The 22,260-nt window shown below is 42.8% G+C and overlaps 1 protein-coding gene across 2 annotated transcripts in view; it reads right to left on the bottom strand.

Moving 5' to 3' along the window:
- Positions 1 to 22,260, bottom strand: part of MAD1L1 (mitotic arrest deficient 1 like 1) — a 376,699-nt gene that overhangs the window by 165,848 nt on the left and 188,591 nt on the right. For both annotated transcript variants that reach the window (XM_069810261.1, XM_069810260.1), the window contains exons 13-14: positions 22,165 to 22,221; positions 3,375 to 3,463 (exon numbers count right to left, since the gene is read on the bottom strand). In XM_069810261.1, the coding sequence (XP_069666362.1) occupies positions 3,375 to 3,463; positions 22,165 to 22,221 (146 nt within the window). The remainder of the gene's footprint in view (positions 1 to 3,374; positions 3,464 to 22,164; positions 22,222 to 22,260) is intronic.

Consider the following 22,260-nt stretch of genomic DNA (forward strand, 5'->3'; position numbering starts at 1 on the left):
CTGGAGGCTCACAGTCCATTCCTGCTCTGCAGACTCCCCTCGCTGGCTTCTGGTGGTTTTCCCCTATTTTTCACATTCCTTCATGACAGCAGCTAACTGGAGAGGCTGGGCTCAGTCCAGAAGACCAGACGCATTTGTACTGTAGGTTAATGGGATTTCAAAGACCACAATAAACTACAGAAATGGAAATAACTCCCTCATAAGCTGTGGCATTTCTTTCCCCACTTTCCAATTTGAAAGTTTGCATTCTTCCCCCTGTTTTCTGCCAGAAATAATTTCTGGCAGCAGTCTATAAAAGGAAGGAATAACAGTGGAGCTCACGTTGCTCGCTCCTCCTTAGCAGCTACATAAAATTGAGCAAACCAGTCCTGTTGAGGCGCACAAAGGACACAGGAGGATGACGAGCACAGCAGACCTATTCCCCTCCCATATGAATCTCTGTTTTCCTCCAAACCCCTTCTGTTCTTTAATCACAGCTACCCCATTCACCTCTGCTGTACAGAGAGGACACAGCCAGCTGAGCCACGAGGATTGCTCTGGCGTGAACGACAGCACATTATTCCTGAACCCCAAAAGCCTGGGGGAAGATAGTGATTTATCTTGTGCTACTTTGAGAAGGAGCTTCCTCTATGAAGAAAGAACTTGGTCCAGTTTCTTGTCTAACGCACAGAAAGTGCCAGAAAACACAAAATAAGGCCCAACCATATCCTTTGATGGCTTACGTCTAGAAGCATAAGAAAAAAATCATTATGGAGTCGATTCTGCAATACTGAATGGAGTGCTTGAGAGTCTGAGAAGACACCTGAAGCAGTAATAGTAGTCAACAGTGAGGAAAAAGGAGCAGGGACTGGCTTACCAGTTCTGCAGCAAAGAGAGCTCCAGCAGAAAGAGAACACTTTGCACCAAGCCATTTACTGTTAGAGCTGAGCAGTGAAAAGGGTGATTAAAATCAAACAAATCCATGCTTTTTGGAACAGCTTTGTAGCTAAACAACTAGCATCGGGGTCTGGGACAAGTACTTAAATCAGCCATAACAACAAAAAGTGGTTCAGTAAAAAGCGACAGAAGAAACAGCCTGGAATTAGATCCTGGGACTGTTGGCCTCTATGCATCCATAGCCTCAGGAGCATGGGGTACTGAAATGGGAAAGAGAAGAAAAGACAAAATATCACCGTGAAACAACTGCAAAAGCCTCTTTGCTGAAACAGCTTTCAGTGTACGTTTCATCACTGGAGAGTAGCTCTGCACCATCAACGGCTTTACTGGGAATAGGCTTGTGTTTCTGTCATACTTTGTGTGAAAGGTTTGACGCAATTTCATGAAAGGAGGAGAGAGATTAGGTTAGTAATCAAAGAAATTCTTTAAAAACAGAGAAAAACATTACCTAGGGGAGTTTAGGGCTACCTTTGAGCCGAGCCGAACCAAACACCACAATCCTGTTTAACAAGCAGGTACTTGTGAGCTCCACTTGTCCCTGCCCAGAAAATAGATTTTAATTCAGGGTGAAGCCAGACATCTCTATCCCCACTGCCAAGAGCCTTGTGCAATATGAAGTGGTCCTGGGCTATGTAGCAATCCAGCTGTCTCCCCCTACACACGCTGTCCCTGAAGCTGCTCAGTTAATAGATGGCAAATGCTGTTCAGTGAAGATAAACACCGAATAATGAGTCTTGGAGGTGAAAATAAAGAGACTGAACATCTCCTACATGAAAGGGTGCTGCAGCCCATACCAACCCTGGGAGGGAGAGACTGAGGAGGTACTGTAGAAATACTCTGAAAACCTTCAGGTCCCAGAAGGCAGCAAACAGGATTCTGGCTTTACTGATATAAGGGCATATTATTAATCAGGAGTGACGGGTTTAATGTTGCTGAGGAGATGCTGAATACTTCCACAGCAGTACAAACATCAGGTTTCAGAGGGTCTAGTGCACCCTAGCAAAGGAAAAACCTGAATGAGCTCAGGTCAAACAAACATCCACAATACACAAAAGCAGATGGAGACAGGTTTATCCCCCTGAAAAAGGGAAGCCATAGCATACTATCCTTTACCAGAACTCAAACATATGATAGAATAAAAAAAGGGAGATGTATGCCTTGGGTCTCCGGAACTATTACACCACCTTGAGGGAACTATAGAAGTGAGTCCCTAAGATTAGGTGTACAGCCCTAAAACGTATTGGAAGAGCTTAGCTGAACATGTGTTATTTTCAAACACCTCCCCGCTGCTATGGAACTGGGCTTTCAAAGCCGTAAAACAAGCTCCAGAGGCAAAGCACAAGAGCAAAGTCATAACGTACAGGCCAGTAATTTCTGCTTTCTGCAAGATTCTGCTTGCTGCAAAATCTTGCTTTCAGTCCTATGAGGCAGTAACGCTTTATAGCGATGGAGCTGAAAATATAAAAGAATTAAGAAGTGAAACTCCAGCCAAAGTGTTACATTAGCTGAGAATAAACTCAGCCTGTCAAGATCTGATTTGCTCAGCTTAAATAAAAGGAACTTTATTAAACATTCAGAAACAGATGAACTTTTCTGGGCTCAGTATTTACTGTGTCCCCTGCTTTGGAATGGAAGCTGTAAATGCTTTAATAAATACATGGAACAGTTGTCTGCCTTCACTGTAGCTTTTGTAAATGCTCACGTATCCTCTGCCGAAACGCTGTTTTGTAACTTCTCTTTCACTGAATCACAACAGGTACCCCTCTGCCATCTGCAGCAATGCACAAGGGGAAACATCCCTCTTTTATCTTCAGTGCTACACACACATCAGTATCAGAAAAGCTGGATTCTAAACCTCTTCACACACATGCCAACAGATCCTGTATTTACAGTCGAGATTTGGTCAAAATAAGAAACAAACAGCAATGCTGTTTCCACAGGAAAGAAAGTCCACAGGGGGAATAGTGACGCAGGAGCCAGTTTTATGAATTAACTGAGAGCAAGAGACCCCAAACATTAAAGGAAAAGAGCCTCCAGCCTCCCAAAAGACAGAAAAGCTTACAAAGTATGGAAATGCAGGAAAGATCAGGGGCTGAGGCTTTCTGCTAATGCTTCATGGACTTCTCATGTCCATAAAAGCTGGCGGGAAAGTAAAAAGTGTGCTCAGGAAAAGAACATCCTACTTCAAAAATACAAGGAAAATAGGTTCTATCGATGCTACCGTGCTGTTCCCTGAATAGCAGGCAGCCTATGTACATAGGCAGTCTATACGCATATACTTTTTCAGGCATTGTGGCATGGTGAGGTCCTGTACCTGGTGCTCTACCATGAGATGGCAATAACCACAGCACGCAGTGAAACTGCCCCGCGCATTTCCCTTCTCATTAGTTCCACCGAAAATAGTAGAATCTTCTCAGCCTTCTCCTTGCTTTGCCTACCTGAGCGTGTCAACCTCCTCCTTGGTGATGACAGTACTTTGCTCAGCTGTACACTCTTGAGACTTCAGGACCTTCATCTCCACCTCCAGCTGCAGAAGAGAAAAGGCATTAGTTCCTCCAGCACTAATAAGGGGCACACATGAACAGCAAAGGGAGGAGGAAAAAATCTTGATATTCTGCCCAGATGAGACCTTTCTCAGGATATGGACATGAAGCACAACTCTTCATGTGTTGAATGTCAAAACCTCTGTTAACCCTCCTTCCCTTTGCAATCCCTTTTGCCTTTCCCAACATTTTCTCCACGGGAGATGACACACAGAAAGTTGATCGTTTCTAAGCAAAGCTTCTGCTTCTCTTCCAGGTATTTCCCCTACCTGTCCCCCACGGATAACGGGATGCAGAGAATTATCTGTGTGGTATTAGGAGCACACTGGCACCTGAGATTCAGTATTGACAATTCAACCTCATTTAGCTTCAATTCCTCCCCAGAAGAAATGAACCACGGGATTATGCTGCCTTGTTCAGGACAACTCTCAGACACATACACTGAATCCAGAAGACTGGGGAATATTTCCAGCACTTTCCAATATACAATTCTAGCTCAAGTAGCTGCTCAGGTAGCTCTGGTGGAACAAACAAACAATTAAGAATACTTTCTGCATCTGGCCTTGTTTGGAAAGGAACTCACAAGAAAGTACTTCAAAACTCTACAGACATGAAAACTTCTTACCCAGACTCTACCGTTCCCAGGCTCCCTGACTTACTGGAATCTGTATCCCTAATTCAGCTATGAAGACAATGCTTAGACTGATAAACTACCTATGTAACTTGTTTCAAAACCCCTCAGAAAATGATTTATTATGAACTGTAACCAGAGACAAACTACCTAGAGAATACTCAAACTTCTGTACCCGTACCTTCTCCCAGCTAAGACCTCCTTTACACTCCTCCTTGAGATTCTGGATTTCCTTTTGTCACCTGTCTTTTACCACCTGGCAACTAATTCCCCTAATAAATCTATTGACAGAAACTATATTTTTCACTCAGTAGGAAAACAATAAGCAATCCAGCCCTAATTATAGATGCAAAACTTATGACCACAGAGAGCTCAGCATCAGGGAAATAATCCATTAATACAACATATTCCATTCAATAGCACAGATTACACTCGTAGAGAAAAATCATATTGCAACGGCAAACTTCTTGCAAAGACAGCAAGCTGGCAGAAACTCCCCAATTTTACAAGGAAGAAGAGCATATTGACATGTGCAGTTATATTGCTCAGCCCAAACTGAAATTTTGACATATTGCCTCTTTGGCCTTCCATGCTTACCAGAAAAGACAGACAGACCATGGCAGCACTGTTAGCAGGAAAGGGCAGAAAAGGGATGGTTGGATTATTCTCCCTCCCCTTTCTGATACCACAGGGATGGAGCAGAAGAGCAAGGGTAGAAAAGAGGTTTTCGCCAAGTTTCCCCCTGGCACCCCAAAGCCCTGCATTCTCCCCCTGCCTGTCAAAAGGCATCCAGGAAGGAAAAATAAGCAAAGGCCCACCTGCATCATCAGGCTGTACAAATGTTAATGTATATTAGCTACCTGATAAGATTATCACAGCCAGAAATGCTTCCCTCAATTTTCTGATTACTGAGCTTATCTCTCCCAGCTCAACCCATCACAGATGGCTGGGGATAAAGCAAGCATGCCAGATAATTCCAGGAATGTGAATAAAAGGTACCAGGACGAGGAGCAGGCTTCAATTCCAACCTACTTCTAGCAGGAAAACATTCATTATATCTCCCTTTTCCCACGTCTGCTGAAGCCCGGGTGTGTTTGCTATTAAGAGTTTTGTGCTGCTTTCTGGACTGCATGTGGACAGCATTTGAAGATGGAAGGGCCGGTAAATATGTTATTTATCATAGGCTAAGCGGGCTCAGCCTTGAGCCCGACTGCCACCTGTTCACCGACATGAGCAGATAAATCACGGCCGCCTTCTCGGGGGAGAAGGGGGGGCAGAGCGGGTGGGCGAGTAATCTGTTGTTGTGATCTGGGGTTTCTTGTGTTGGCTGCTTAGAAAGGAAAAAAATGGAGTGTGTAATGGGAAAAGGAGACGGGAGAGTGAACGCACACATGCTCAAGTGAATGCTGCCGTGAAAAGTATCAGCGCAGGTCTCGCCTGATATACAGTGGTGACAAATTAGTGCCAGGTACGCTCAGTCGCGGTGTGATGAGATTCTGCTGGGTTTCTAAGAATAAGCCGTTGAAAGAGAATGAGGAGGGAAGGGCACAGGGACTGTAAGGGCATTTTATGTCATTTCTGCATCCTCCCAATTTTCAAGCGCCAAAACTACCTGGACTGAAAATCTGATGTGTATGAGGTGAGAAGGGAGAGGAGGGCACAGTGATATGTTTACAGATGAAACTGGCTTGAGCGTTAAATGTTGGCACGGACCTGCTTCCCAGAACTAGGATTAAAACTACCGGAGAGTTTCAAGTTCAGGCCAAGACACGACTTTGTGCCACAGCAAATTATTGTCAGTAAAACCTCGCTAACCGTTTATGAAAAAAAGAGAGTAAAACAATTAAGGTATTAAATATTTCATTCAAAATATGCTGGTTTCCTTTAATTGTTAGGGTTTCAGTGAGGAAAACATCCCTGCCTGCCAATCTCACAGAAGATACTGAAAATGTTATTTATGTTATTTATGTCTTTTCCAGGGCAAAAAGAAAGTTAGTTGAGATAAGATGGAGTGGCTTATTGTTGGGATCCAATTCTGCTTTTCCAAAGGCAACACAGTGCAGGCAAATAGGTCTTCATGAAACAAGAATGAAGAGAACAGCAAAAAAAGAGCAAAAAATAAAGAATCTGTTGATAAAACCTTCCTCTTACTTGCAGTTTCACCTGCTGGACAATGCAAGCAGAACATGATGTCACCAGCCTCTGGTCAGACCTGGCACACTCGTACCAGCGTAACGCTGCGTCAGACATTGCCACTACCTGCTCCTCCAGCTGGACCTTCCCTGCAATTCTGCGCATGATGCAGTCAAGACAGAAAGCAGAGAAAAGAGAAAGAAGCGGCAAAACCGAATGAGGAAAACAAGCAACAGGAAGGCAGTAATAGGAGAAATACAACCTCATGTTCTACATACTTTTCAGCACTATGTGCAAATCTCACAGGCGAGGAGGTTACCAAGACCATTCCCTTTGACACAGCCTCTCAGGATAGCTCCAGGGACCAGGCGATGAACGTGAAATGACTCACCGCGGTGGCAGAGTTTGTCCTTTCCTGTTCACTTGTCCTCTCGGCACCAGTGGCAAAGAACGGCCTCAAGAAGGGATAAGGAGAGGGACCCAGTCCCCTCTTGCTGTTTTCACTACCTAATTACTATCGCATCCCTTTTCCTCAATTAATTTCCAGTCCTAGTCTCTCTTGTTCATCAGATGCTGCTTTCAGCAGGCATTTTCTGCTTTTTGGACTAACTCGTTATTCCTGTCTAAACTCTTCCAATTTTTATCAATAATTTTATATAACTGTCTGAGTTAAACTTTTATTACTTTGAATACATTAAACTAGTAGAAGCCATTACCCAGCACAGAGGGGAAAAAGGCTGCTCAAATTACACCTCATTGCTGTATTCCCCCATTCAGTACCAAATGACCTAGGTCAGGCTTGGATCCTTTAGCTCTCTTTTATGTTGATCTGGCTTTTTTAACTAGCATTGACAGCAGAAAGAGAACATTGTCCTGAAATCCAGCATTGCATCTCTTATCCTGAAAACTGCACAAGAGATACCTACAACTTCTGCAGGAGCTTCAGGGTTAATATCGCCCAGCATCAGACCCCCAGCAATACCCACACTGTACAGAACACATTAGCAACCTGAAAAGAAACCAAGCTCTTATCTTCTTTTTTTTTTAAAGTTATCCAAGGTTTTTATGACACTAGAAAAGGCAGAATAATGAGTAATGTCAGAGCCCATGAGTTGCGAATAAAACACATAAACAGGTACTTAACATTTTGTCTATGTGATGTTCTCTTCTCAAAATATACTGGAGCCTCTTGCTCTCAACCTAAAATGATCCTGTTTATCCTGAACCTTTTCTACTCTCTTTCACTTCATAAGCATGAATTTCAGTCCAGCTTTATTGCTCACAAGAGAAAGTGATCAGGACACATCCAGTATATAGAATAATTTTGGAATGTCCACTTCCATAAACATGCAAGTGCCCCAGAAGATGAAATGCAAATACTTTTTCCAAAATAAGTACTGTCATCATTATTTACAAACCGAGAAAGAGGAAGGAAGAACATGGATGGATTTTTGTCTAGTATTTAATTAAATGAAATAACTTTCTTCTTTCAGCCTTACTTTTAAACCTGCCTGGACAGGATTTCAAGATGGTGGTTCTCCTCCAAGTGTTAATGACATAGCAAACACCCACAGCAGTGTAAGAAGTATGTTCCTTGCTGGTTCCTTCTTCTGTAGGAATTACTTAAAGATATATGAGATGACAGGAGAAACATAAAATTATAAATTCATCTCCTGACAGCTAGAAGAAACAAAACTTTACTTCAGAGACCTGATTTTCTTGGTATATTTCTGGCATTTGTGATTTCTGACCCATATTTGTCCCCTCCAAAACAAGTAGTGTGAGGCCCCGCAATGCCACGGACCTGCTGTTCCTCCCACTTGATTCCAGCGGGCTTCAGCATTCATGAAGACAAGTTTCCAAAACATCCTACTGACCACTACTGTCCACATCCCATCTTCGAAATGAGACTTATCACAGGACTTAAACTTCTAAATGAAATCAGTCTTGAAAACGGTGTTTAAGAACTTCTGAAAATTTTAACACACTGCCCAAAATAATGACCAAATCTCTGTTCAGGTGCCTCATTTTGGGTAGCAAAGGACTCAAAATCTGAAGTATTTCAACTCACGGCTAAAGTTAGCATTTGCATGTTGAAAAGAAGGGGCTGGTTTATTCGCCCACATCATGTACACGTATTTCACAGAACACATGCTGGAGACATAGAGTTATTATTTGAATAATGAGTGCATTTTAGTGAGGGGCTGATACAGCAATCTTATCCTGATGAAGTGTGTCTGCACGTCATTCAGCATTCTTGGAACTGTAAAAAGCAGGAAATGCTGAATCCATTATAAACGTCTAAAGGTTTATTTAACAATGGGCTGATGCAACATCCTTTGAAAGGCCTTCCTCAGCAAAAGAGCTGATTTTAAAAGGCAGAGATAAATAGGAACTGAACTGCACGGAGCCAGCATGGAAAGGTGAATTGAGAGGTTGTGTTTGACTACAAGTCTCAACACAATTCAAGAAGCTATTTAAATACATAAATATTTAAATGTATGAAAACCAAGCAGACTTGGAAAGGAAAAGTGTACACTAAAATAGACAAGAACAGAGAAATGGGACCCCGAGTATGACCCATACGCTGAGGTTTGAAAACAGGCAAACTACTGTTCCCCAGGAGCTTGATCTGCCAGTTATTCTAGTGATGCTATTTGTGCTTCTCTCCAAAGGACGTAGCAGTGACTAAGGATCTTATTTGCCTCTCTTCCCACAGAGCGGCATGGCAAGCTTGGTGCCCTCCTGTCGTCTACAAGCTTATACATCTGGCGTCAGGACAGAAACCAAACATATGTGAACGCCAGTGAGTTTAACCTGGGTGTGCAGCAATGCTACGAGGTAGTAAGACACTACACTGAGCACTTCCATAGATCATTCTGCTCAGCAGAAGAACTATCACCTCTTCCATATGCCCAGCCCACTGACATTCTGAAAGGCTGTTCCCCTAAAACATCTGCAGAGAAGTACACATGGGGATAACTAAGCCTCACCAGATTTCTTAGTAAACTTCACTCTTCTTCAAAGAAACAGGACAACACTTGCAAAACAAAATATTACTTGCCATTTAGAAACAGGCTAAGCAGCCCAGGATTAGTTGGTACATTTTCTTGGGAAAATTAATCCTTGATGCTATTGTTAAAAAAAAGTAATAAAGACAAGGAAAATCAGATATTCAATAAAAAGTGCTTTAGAACTACCTATTTTACACTTTGTTGAAGCAAAAAATTATATTGTTTTCTCTTTAAAGACAAAGGCTAGCTGGATCAGAGTTGCCAGTCTCTATGGGTTACCCATCTGTAACAAACTTGGTTGTTCTTTTGTCACTGAGAAGACAGGGCTAGAAGCAACACTTCTAGCAAACAGTTTCCTAAAAACGTACTCATGCATATATATTATTGTAGCTACACACAAACTGCGAAACGGACATATGTTGACTTCTCCCTCTCTCCAATACAGTCTGGATTGTGGCTTTTCTCCTCCTGTTGCAATAAAAAGAGAGCAATTTTTCAAGTTTATACCGAATGTCATTCTATTTCATTTCCAAATATAATCTCCCAGAGAGAAGGTTCGCTTGCCCCATTTCCAATCTCTAAAGTTAATACACAAATTTATATTCCTTTCTCCCACTCGCTCTCCTAAATTAAGAGGCGTAATTACTAGGAACGCTTGCTACAAACGAATAAACTGCCAAGGGAGAAGGAGCTGTCACCGCTGGACGTCTGCAGCAGCCACCCTCCTCTCTCTCCCATCCCCAGAGGATCCTGCTTATGAGGCAGTTTCTATCTTTCCTATTAGCAGGGATAGCTCACACACAGAAGCAGATGCCAACCCCTCCCTTTCCAGGCAGGACAATCATAAGGAACAAAATTACAAAATTAACTTCAGCCTGTCAAGGAGCCACCAGTGCTTGCAAGGATCGTTCCTCCCAAATTCACCTTTTGCCTCTCCCTGGTTCTGCTGACCCCTCAGGCAACGTCAGGTTTCCTTAATGACAGCGGAGAAACTCAGATCTGCGATCTAAAAATTCAGCCCCAGTCTCGTCCCTCTCCCCCTCCCCATCTCCAGCACCCTCTCAAAAGGAAGATTGATTATTATAATCAGACTTAGCTCTGACACAGCATTTGCATTTTCAAAGCACAGCATAGTCATTAACTAATTCATCTACCCCAAGGGAGCCCTAACGAGCTTTCACCTTTCTCCCCTCTGATTCCCAATCTGCAGGCAGCCCACAGCTTTTCTTCAAACACCTCCCCTCTACATTGTGCTGCACAAGCGTAACTTGGTGAAACTCCAGACAAGCTCAGTGAGCCAAATTCAGCCCCGCTGCAAAGGAACACAGCTCTGCTGCTAGCAGCTGAAGAGGATGAATGCACAGACACCCTATTTAAACTAGTTATCCTAAGGTTTCCATATGTAATCACAATGGTATAGGGTATTACAGGAAACCGTTTCTGTTCCCAAAATAAGGCCAATGCCACGGGGGTCCCAAAATTACCATGCTCCCATATGAGCAGCATCAGCTGCGAGCTTGAGCTGTGTGCCCAGCTGCAGGCGTGTGAAGAAGGAAGCATCATCACATCACACCCTCCAAACCCCCAGCCTCCTCCTGCACAGCCCATCCAACAAGCTCTTCCCCAAACACCTACAACACACCTTCGCCCCAGAACTCAGCCTCCTGCCCCTGCTTAAGTCTCTTCTCACGCCCCAACGCTGCCAGATGCCGACCCTCCCCACTCACCCACCTCCCTTTGGTCATCTCTGCATCCTGCCCCAGCAGAACCGCAGAGCCCCGCACTCGCTCCATGCAGCGGCAGATTATTGTTGATGAGCAATAATGTCTAACTGGAAGTGCTTTCAAATACTCCTATCTGGAACACTTAAGAGGAAAAAAAAAAATCAGGAAAATATTTATTTTCTTTCTTGCTTTTTAATCTACAGCAAATAGGACTATTACTTGAAAAAGGGATAATGTGACAGTACTGGTACTGTTACCCTGCAGCAAGGCACTAAGGACCAACATTTGGAATCTCAATTGGAGGTGCAGAAGGTCGTGCAAAACCCTGGAGCTGTCAACAGCCTGAATGCTCCAGCTGACCCATTTGGTGTAACACTTGGGGCCCTTGTTCACAAGTGGTATATACACCACCACACACCGGCTCTGGAAGGAGCCTGTCCTTCTGTTTGAAGGACAGATGCTCTGGTGATGCTACAGCATATCTGAAGGCAACTGCCTGGTCACCAGCACAGATCCCATGACAACAGCAAGTAATGTGCAACACCAGTCATCACATGGCTGCCAACTTAGGATGGTTTTGACAGTTTTGTCTTCTTGAGCTTTCTTCCCCACTTTATGCTCTATTTATTTCTTTCCGGTACTCTGGGATGTGTGCAAGATGTGACAGTTTGGAAAGACGCACTACTGGACATTTCAGCAGGATGGGAGCTGGCTCAGAGCTCAAGATGAATAAAACTGCAATGTTCACGGGGAAGAAGAGCAAATATCCTGTGCAAGAGACCCACTGAGCAAGGAAACTGGAGATGGTAACTTAAATCACGAGTTTATTCAAGTATAATTACATATTTCAACTCTTACTCCCAGAGGAAGGAGCAGACAAGGAACCTCTTCCTCTCCACCTTGCTGCAGCCCTGTCCTGTCCACGCTCCCAGGTGCCGCTGTGAGACCCCACCACCACTGCACGACAGCAAAAAACCCTGACAGCTTCACATCCAAAAATCCTCTTTGCTCTAACAGCTCATTCTGAAGAAAGATCACCTCATTTCCATGTTCATTCAGCTCAGAGTCTCTCTGCTGTTATCAGCCTCGCTCCACCACTTTCACCAGCATGTAGATGACTGTTCCGTTTAATTACTACCGAAAGCTCCTCCCACCAGAGAGAACAAAACAGCTGGTGTCCACCGAGAGAAGGAAACTCTGGAGTAATTAGCCTTAACTGGCTGACACCTCCTACCCATTACTGCTGGTTAGAACAGCAAAACACAGAATAACAGTCTCTTTAGGGAATCCGTCAAGGTGTTGGACTGAGTGTGCCGCGACCTCGTCTAGTGCAGCCACAGCACTGGTGCAATGAGGTTGTCTGCTCTTAAGAAGAGCATCACACAGGTCACTTCTTTCATGCAGGAGTAGGCACTTTTGCTAGAAGCAAGTCTTCTAGCAGCTGTAATTCACAGGCAAAGCAACAAATAAATTGGAAAGGATGTCATACCTCCTCCATACAAAGTATGAATACAGTTTGTTTCCTGAAAATATACCCTCAAGGAGTTTCTGGAGCATTCAGTCAACAATTCACATTAAATGGTAGCTTGTAATCCCACCTCTTACCTCGCCCCGTGCTCCCCCCCATCAGATTTCTTGTTGAAAAATCATCACATAATAAACAGTCTGAGAAGAATCTATGCATTTTACCAACCACCTAAGAAGATCAAAGGGGAAAGGAAAGAGGAATGTAACATCCATTTTTGTTTCTTCATCTCCTAACATAAATACAGTGTAATCAACCTCTGCTTAATATTGTAAGGGAGCAAAAGAGCCTTCACCAAGATCTGAAAATTGAACTTAATCCTCTCGCTCCAACTCACATGCAACAACCCACAGCCTGTACTTCAACATGCTTTTAAGAACAGCCCTCTTGCTCCCACCTGCATCTCCAGGCCAATTCTGCAGTTCACTACAGCTGCAAGCACTGTTTTCTGGCACATCTCGGCAGAGAAAGGGAGGGTGAGCAGGGGCCAGCAGAACTTCATGCTCAGGGTGCTTTCTGAACTCCCAGAGATAGGAAATATGAGGATGGGGCAAGGGATCCATCTATAGGAAAGCAGCAGCTCTCTCGACAGAACCTCCCAGCTGCCTTCAAGAAGTGGCAGACGCTTGAAGGAGTCTTGCTCTCCAAACCCTTCCCCAAAGAACAGGCAGCGGATTTAAGGTTTTCTAGCTAAATGACCCATCCTGAGGCCCTCCTGCGACAACAAGCAGTGAGCTTTTAATGCATAAGAAGTGGGAAACCTCTCTCTGTGCCAAAAAGCAAAGGTTACAGGGCCCTGCCAAGACTGCTCTGCCCATTTTAGCCTCTCGGGGTTATGCCTGCGGTCCCCTTCAGTTGCCAGCAAGCAATCACAGAACGAAAAGCAAAAAGCAATTCCCTCTCAAATACCGTATGTTCCGTTCCGGTGCCAAAGCAGAAACCTGGCATTTTAATCTTTGGTGAACGTGTTCTTGCTGCCACCAACAATAAACTCCAAGGTCCAGCTCGGAGGGGAGGGAAGGTGTAATAGGTGTGCAGAGGATGACATTAGCACAGAATACAGCATCAACAGGACAGGGCCTGGCAGGAGCTCAATTTTATACAGCCAGTCTTTAGAGGTTAATGAAATATTCATAAATAAGTTAAAATTCTCCTGACAAGCTAGATCCTGTAATACAACAAAGAGTTGTCAGCCTCAATTAAGCGATTCCAAAGAGGCAGGGCACTGCCATTCATTATTTACCAAGAGGTCACAGGAAAAGTCTGCTCTATGATCTTCTTGTCTCTGTGGATAAATTAGGTTTTACAGCTCCTGCTGGAGGACTCTGCTGCCCTGACAGAGTGGCTCAGAGAGACCCCAGCCTGCCACCGCTACCACCTACCCCCAGCACCTATCAGCCAAAGGCAAAAACCACTGGGAACAAGCTCTTCTAAGGGCACTGAGACACAAAGATCAAAAGCAAAACAAGTAACATAGCAAGCTGATCGGGTTGTCAGTGCAAGGACTAAGACAGTCTTGAAAATTCATGGTTTTTAAGACTTTATCTCCCTTTTTCTACACACAGAGCCAGCCCTGGGCAAGAAGAAAAGTATCCAGCAACCTTTAATCCGCAGGCACATCCACTGTACATGCTCTCAATGTCCCCCTAGACCCCATAGCTAGAGATCTTCTCAACCTCTCTCATGCTCAGGATGAACTGTGCCTCCAGAATTGCATTCCTCGTATCAGATCTCTCAGGATGGTCCTCCTCTGATGCAGGTACTGCTTCCCAGGACTGTGAAAGCAGGAAGAAACTGGCCTCCGTACTCGTTACAAGCAAGTTAGAGATTAATGATTACTTTGTCCCATCCCAACAGGACTGTTCAACAGGCCAAGTCTTCCCTTCCCTGTCTGGACACGCACTGGAAGCACATGTTCCTTCTACAGCTTCTCCAAGCTCCAAGGCAGAAAAAAGGAGCAGAAATTACTGAACCTTAGAAGTATCTGGGACCTCTCACCCGACTTTTTCCTACCTCTCAAAGTGCTGAACATAGCACTCCAGGAATTTTTAGTTCAACTAAATTGAATGACACAAGTCTGAGATAGTCCATAAACTTCTTACAGACTCTGTGAGGGAGGATGTAGCCTGGAAAAGCACAGTATTTGTATGCATATTAATTATGCCTTTTGTACCTCAAGGCTGTAGCTGCTATAGTAAGGCCTCTGACAATATCCCTGTCCCACTCATTTTATTTTACCAAGTAACAGTGTAACTCAGACTTTACAGTGACAGCAGCAACACTGACAACAGGACCACTCTAACTGCAGCACAGCAGTGTCCTCTGCACAGGAAAATGATCCACCTTTCTCCTCTGCTCAACAACTGAAGGGAAAAAAGCCCTGCCCCCTTCTCCCTCCCCAATCCTTGTTCGTTATCATCCTGCAATGCAAAGGTGAGAGCACGTTATCAACTCTCAACCTATTTCCAAGCTGAAAAGTGGAGCAGCTGCTATCATCTTTTTTACCAAAACGCAACCCATTGCGTTTGTCAGTACAGCTTGGGTTTTATGGGTACACCTGTAGCATGGAGGCCTCTCCAAATGATGGGCTGAGAATCAGATCATTGTCCATGCATCCCATCTGAGCTCGAATTGCTGCTCAGGTTTGGGTCAGACTATTTTCCTGCAATACGGCAGTACCTGTCCCACAGGGAGCCCAAAGGGAGGAGCAGCAGTAAGGCAGCTCTGCACTTCAGGCAGCTATGTTTCTTCCTCCTGAAAGTCCTAACCCCGTGTCAGCTGTTATTGCCTTCGATGAGAAAATGAAAACAGTCCTGCTGAAACCAAACGGTGCTGCTGAGTTCCATAAAACTTTCACGTTAATGGATCCAACAGCAGGTTCATTTGTGTAATGGGACTTTTAAACAGACTGTTTATTTCTTTTTAATTTGAAGGGAATGTACTCTTTGATCCCATGTGCCTGGCTAGATTTTTAAAACAGAGATAAACCACAAGAATTGACTCACTAAGTCTCCTCTTCTAACCTAATTAAAATAGCATTGAGATATTAACATGCAGAATTGTAACGCACTGATCACCTCTCTAGTCTACAGGCAGTTTGTCAGCACTCATCTACCAAGATCCCAAAGCTTCCACCACACTCTCTACTTTTCCCACAGTCACGTGCAATAGATTCTCCTGATGTTGCCACAGTTTTGCGTGTTGGACGTGAATTTTCCAAGAGGGAATGTGCAGCAGATGCAACACAACCAACCAAGGCTGTTCATCATTCCCTATGCTAAGAGAGGAAAAAGAAAGGGAAAAAAATGCTGTCTCTGGTCCTCAGAGCTCACTATATTCCTACACCGTGGGGAACAACAAGGACTAATTTTAAGGTATTTGTTTACAACAAGCACTGAGAGAGAGCTCTCAGCTAGGTAAAGGAGAAGAGAAAAGTAACTCTGAGTACTCCCATCTCTCTGTTCCAGGGGTTTACTCTACCTGAAGAACCAAAGCTCTGCAGTAAAAACACAGGGAGAAAAGTTGAAACAGGGCATCGATGACTCCTGCACACTCAACCCCCTCATTCCAACAAATCACATTTCTAAATTAACAGGACCACATGATAAAGTGAAGAATAACACAAACACTGTGAAGTATTTACAGAACAAACAAGCAACAAAAGGCTCTGCTGAAATAAAACTACCTGATAGAGAAAAAGATTTCTCAGGCATTGATCATGAAAACATATTTAAAAACAAACAAAATTCATTGAAGATCTTAGGTCAAAAAACACAAATGCAAAACCACAACTATTGATAGCACAAAGCAGGGAGGCTTTATCATAAAGGAGCATAAATAGATCAGACAGAAGAAGCTAGCTGCAAACTGAAGGAACAGCAGCAGAATTGAAATAATAGTGCAAGTCTCACAACAGCTAGAACCCATCCTACAAACTAGAGAAGAGGACAAAGAGCTGGGTGGATTAATTGATGACACGATGAACATCGGTGCCATGTGGTAGTGGAAATGGGTAATGTGATTCTCAAATGGAAGATTTGAGCTGTATCCAGGACAGAGGGGTACCTGCCTGTACTAGATGCTCCTGTAGAAGATACTTCTGTACAGGCTACTGCTGGAACATCACCTGGAATGATGTGACCACTCTGGTTACTCATCTTCAGAGTAGACACAGAAAAACAGGAAGAGATTTAAAGAAAGCTGCAGGATTTGTGAGGAGACTGAAAAGCCTGTTTTAAGAGAAGACTGCAAGAGCTTGATTTGTTTAACCTGGACAAATGAAATGCTGGGAGAGAACAATTGTTCTCTATAAATATGTCACAGCATAAATATGAGGGAGGAAGAACAGTCACTGTAGCTTAAGGAAAACATTAGCACGAGAAAAAAAATTATATTAACTGCACATATATTTTCAGTTGGAATTGGGAAGATTTCAGCTATCAGAGCAGCCTTTCAATGATACCAATGGTACAAACAACCAAAGCAGTTTCAAGACAAGCTCGATAAATTTATGAACTGAGGTATATGCTGCAATTGCTTCAGTTACCAAAGGAGTGGACTTTATGATCTAAAAGTCCTCTTCCAGTCTGCTGTTATGGTATCATTTCATTCTGGATCAGCTTTTTTTGAAAAACATGAATCTGGTTATAAAGAGACAGCAATCTGATTTGAGAACTGGGTATTTTCCTAAAATCGCCTTACTAAAACTATGGCTGTGTTCACGCTGCTGCTCAGATGAGTGCCACGCTACTCATCTGTCTTGGGTTTGCTAGTCTCACATAAGGTGTTAGGATAAAATCTCTCAAATGGTAAGGAGATTTGCTGTCGCCTTGCTAAATCACTTCAGAAATGATGAAATATACTTTTGATAGATGGAGACTTCCTGCACCGGTCGGTCATCTCCCTTCTCCTCCCAGCCTGTTCGTTCTGTATATGTTCCAGCAAAGCTTCATTTTTATTTGTAACTACTGTGGTTCAGTACTCTAATCCCATGTTTAATTGCCATCCCACTGTAGATAATACAGAGCATTTACATTTCCACTAATGAACACCACTTTTGTTCTTATGCCTGGTCTGTTGTATTTCTTGCTTTATGTTTAATAGCTCTTAAACAAGAATTAAATGAGCTATATTGGCAAGTTATCCAGAGAAGGTCTTTCTATACTCAAGTTCACTTCTTTCATATTATCATTGTTATCACCTGTAAAGTAACATGAAACAGAATTTTTATCCTTGCCAGCTATTTCTCTTAAGTTACAGTTCTTAAAAGTCTGGAGGTCTGACGCAACCACTAAAAAGTAAAGTCTTTCAGTAATAATGCAAATGGTTTATGAACTGTGTGGGTCTCGGGTTGTTTATTGATGCCTGTTGCAATTTTCCCAAACTCTTCGTGGTTTTTCCATTATGCCTTCCAGTTAACAGCTAGTTCCCAATTATATCACGCACAGTGTTCTCTGAGTTTATTTCATTCATGTAGTCTCCTTTCTGTCTTCATTACTTCTCCTGATAATCATCAGCGTATGTAGTCACTGCATTTAAGTTAATCCTAAACATTACACTTCATCAGACTGAATGCATGATTTGGCTCCTTAACTATTCCTGACCTGCTGCCCTTAAATAAAGGTCTCCTGTTCTTTGCAGAGGGTTAACCAACACTTTTATTCAAGGCAAGGGGCATTCATTATTTTCATTTTAAGGTGTCTTTATTTCTTCTGTAAGGACACTCAATTTATGCCATTCATTTTTTCATGGCTATGTTCTTGGACTTCAAATCTTCTTTACCTCCCACCCTGCTAAGCAATTCTTCCGATTCTTATATCCATCCTTTTTAATCTGCTGGAGGGTGAAATATAATTTGTTCCAATGAGCAGTCTACAGATTTCAGAGCCCACATGGGCCAAGCTGTCTTTTGAAGATGAAAGCCAAAAGATACCCAGAGCACCTCAGGGCAATGAAAATACAGGTGATACTTTTTTAATACCAAGCTGACTTCCCTCAGGGATTAATGATGGAGGAAAAAAAAATCTTGACATGAATGCCCTCTGCTACAGAACCAAACTGAAAGAAAGTGTAAGATCAGGGATCACAGCCGTTGCTTGGATGGCAAACTTGAGCCAAACAATTTCCTCCTGTCTATAAAGGGATATGAAAGAGGCGAATGAAAATTAGAAAAACTAACACATCTTCTGCTTCCCTCCCTCAGGGAGAGAAAGAAAAATAATCTAAGAAACAAGAAAGCATTTTCCACAAATAATATTTTGGTGTGAGTGAAGCTAGTCTACAGCTCTGGGCCAGTAGAGCATTAAACTAACGTACCGTAAGAAGCAAGATCCTAGGACCACAAAACAGGGAGCCGTATGTGTGAACTCTATGAGCAATCTCCTGGCACATCCTGGAGATAAAGACATTGGAGGCCTAGCCTCGATAAAGAAAACTTCCAGTGCTGATAAAATTGTCAGAAAAGCGCACATACATACACAAAAATTGCAGGAAAGAAGTATGCTTAGGCACAAAAAAAAATTCACAACAAAAAACATTCTTTCACAAATGAAAACACAAAACCAAAAGATCAGCAGGACAACTAAGTCATCTGAGCCCTATCAGACTGGTGACTTTGTTATGTACCACCTCTCAGAAGACTGGGCGAGCACTGTTCCCTTACTATAGGAACACACTCAAACTGTGAATAAAGAAAAATAAGTGAAGCATTAGAGGGGGAGAAAAATCAAAGTTTCATTGTTATAATTACACAGCACAATGATAAGGGTAATTTTTCTTAAATCAGAAAATAAATTCTAGGTTCAAGTTCCCTGAAGGATATAAAATATTAGAGGATTTTTTATGGTTGTAATCACAAACTCATTTCTCCAGCCACTACTGGCCGTGTCTAATTAGGGCAAAGTATGTTAATGATACAGCGGCACAGCCCAGAGATGTCTTCAGTTGCAATATTAATTGCATTTAGGGAAAGAAGCATGAATTGTGCTTATACAAGCTAATTAGTATGGGTTTGCTAATTAATACTGGAAAGTCAAACTGCCTTTGTCTTGTCAACTGCAATTAGCTGAAGATGTTTAAATTTCTTTTCTCTCTTTTTTTTTGCTCTTCCAGTAGTAAACTCACTTTAGCTGACAAGCAATGAAATCATGTGCCGGAGTACTCAATGGCAGTTAGTGCAGCAAGTCCATCCCACTTTCCTCTAGCAAGACCTTGTGCCCTGGCCTAGCACAGTGTCCCCTATAGCACACACCACCCTTCATCTCGTATTGTCCCCGTGGACACAACTCCCTGAACCAGGGCCCTCTCCTCCCAAGGACACAGAGCATGCAGATACTGTCTTAGGGAGGCCACGATCCTATCAGATTTATGCCACAAGTATTTTACTTTTAAATATTGCTACGTAAAGAATGAATTATTTACCACGGAATCTAAGATGCTCCCCATTGCCTACAAGAAACCCCATCAAACTCACTAGTGAGATCCAGTCAGCTCGTTCATTAGCCCCAGAGCACACTGCTTCATTTCCAGTGCTCTGGGGAGGGTGGCAAAGCCATTAGCACTCTTCAGGGTGGTAGCAGAGATGTCACCTCTACAGAGGTTTATCCCAGAAGCAGCCCAAAGACCCATCGGACTGTATGATAGCTCCCGACAGGTGTTTATTCCATTTCACTTAGGGCCATAAGTCTGTTTGCAGAATGGCTGATGAAAAGTAATATCCACATCTGCCAGCACCCAGAGCAGGATGGGCCCTTCTGCATCGTCCCAGCCATGGTGGCTTAACATCAAACTAACAAGCAGCGGATCACGGGTGAAAAAGGAGGAGAGGGATGAAAAGGAAGGAGAGATGCCAGGAATCCAAATCAGGCAAACAATTGCTGAAGTGTCAACTTTAAGAGAGTCTGAAAATAAGGTGGATCCTGATCTGGGGAGGGGGCATTAAAAAAAACCACAAAACATGTAAAGAACATTTTGTTGGATGGCAGGGAGGAGAGTGGGGCTGATGGTACCAGTGCTGGAGCCCTTGGGCAGGCAGCTAATGGAAGAGCCCCATCCAAAGGGGACAGACCTCTGCCACCCCTAATGTTGTAGAAGACAAAAAGTGACACATCTTTCCCTACCAGGGAGATTTCAGCTGGGGGTGAAGAACACCTCACCATCTGCAATCCATTGTCTAAAGCACTACAAAACACAGCCTATTCATGTGAGGTTGATGTAAGCTTTACTGGAAGATCACAATCCACTGAGTAACGCTTGGGAATAGGCACTGAACACTGACTGCTGCTTTATCCTCTGCTGATGGATGATGCACAACACCAATTAATACTTTAACACTGGAAGTTCCAGTTTCTCCAGCTCTCTGCTAGCCTGTTTAATACGACAAACTTTTGAAGGCAAACAAATAACTCAAAATCCAGGCTTAACAAGCCAAAAAGAAAAACTTTGAAATGTTTAAAAAAAATACACATCAGAACATTTAAAACATAAGAGCAAATTTATGCTCTGATAACGTCCAGTGAGCACAATGCAAAATTGACTGTATAGAATTTAAAACTATAACAAGGCAGCGTGTAATGAGATCAGATGGTAAATAGGATTAATTCAGTTTTCTTTGGAAATACCAGTTCTGACCTGCATCACCACAGAAAGTGGCTAAGCACACAAAAATGTTTGCCCACAATGTAAGACCACCCCAGAACTAGAATCAATTAACACTCGCATTATGAAAAATCTGATGTTGAAACAGCGAGGAGCACAAATTAAAAAAAAAAGATACTAGCAGATGTATGGCAACCTATTAATAGTACAGCAGGGGCACGGTAGTTCTGCCGTTTGGTGCCCTAGTAGAGTCAAGCAGAAGTCTAAAAAGACTAGTGCTGGCACAGGAGTTTATGATTTGGATTTTAGAGCAGATGTTGTTTAGCACCTACTTACTAGCCAGTGACACATGCCTATTTTTTCATTAGTAATAAAATTAATCCAGTATAAAACACATCTACAGAATGAGTGTCTACATTTTGGATGCTGCTCAGGTTTTTCTTGTGACTAGAAAAAGTTGCAGGAATCCCACAACTCGCCCATTAGCAAAAACATTGGTTCATGAAACAGCTTAACGCTGATACCTCATTTATTCCCGAGTATGAAGAATCGTATACAGTAGTCATGAAACTGCACATAAACCTCCCTACTGCCTGGTTTTGTGGCCTCTTATTTCTGGTCCTTGAGGGAACTGCCAATAAAATAGACAAACTCAGCAGAAAATTAACAGATATTATAAAAAACTAGTTCATAGTAATTCTGTCACATCTCATCTACTTGTCCTTTGCACACTTGAGACTGAATCAAAGGTCCCCAAAGAAAGGAGTTAATTCAGTATGAAATTAAATGCTTGCTTCTGATCTAGAACTACTAACAAAGAGAATGGAAATTGCCAAGAAAAGGAAGACAGATCGCTATATCTCATCCAACACTTGTTCCAGGTGAGTACGGAGATAGAGTACGCTAAGACTAGCAGTAGCGATACAAACTTTTACAACGCTTATTTGCTATTCCTTTCTGATTATTTGGAACCTATCCACTGTTTAAATGAACTGAACTTTGCATATGTTACTGCTCTGTAAAACAATTTAAAAAAAAAAAAAAAAAAAAGATGAACACTTACCATCTCTGCTCTTTGCTTATGATTTCCCACTTCTTCCAGAACTTGAGAAAGCTGAGCCTTCAAGACAAAAAAAAAAAAAAAAAAAAAAAAAAAAAG

Source organism: Haliaeetus albicilla, chromosome 22 (assembly GCF_947461875.1).
Source record: "Haliaeetus albicilla chromosome 22, bHalAlb1.1, whole genome shotgun sequence".
In the NCBI taxonomy this organism is placed as follows: Eukaryota; Metazoa; Chordata; class Aves; order Accipitriformes; family Accipitridae; genus Haliaeetus; species Haliaeetus albicilla.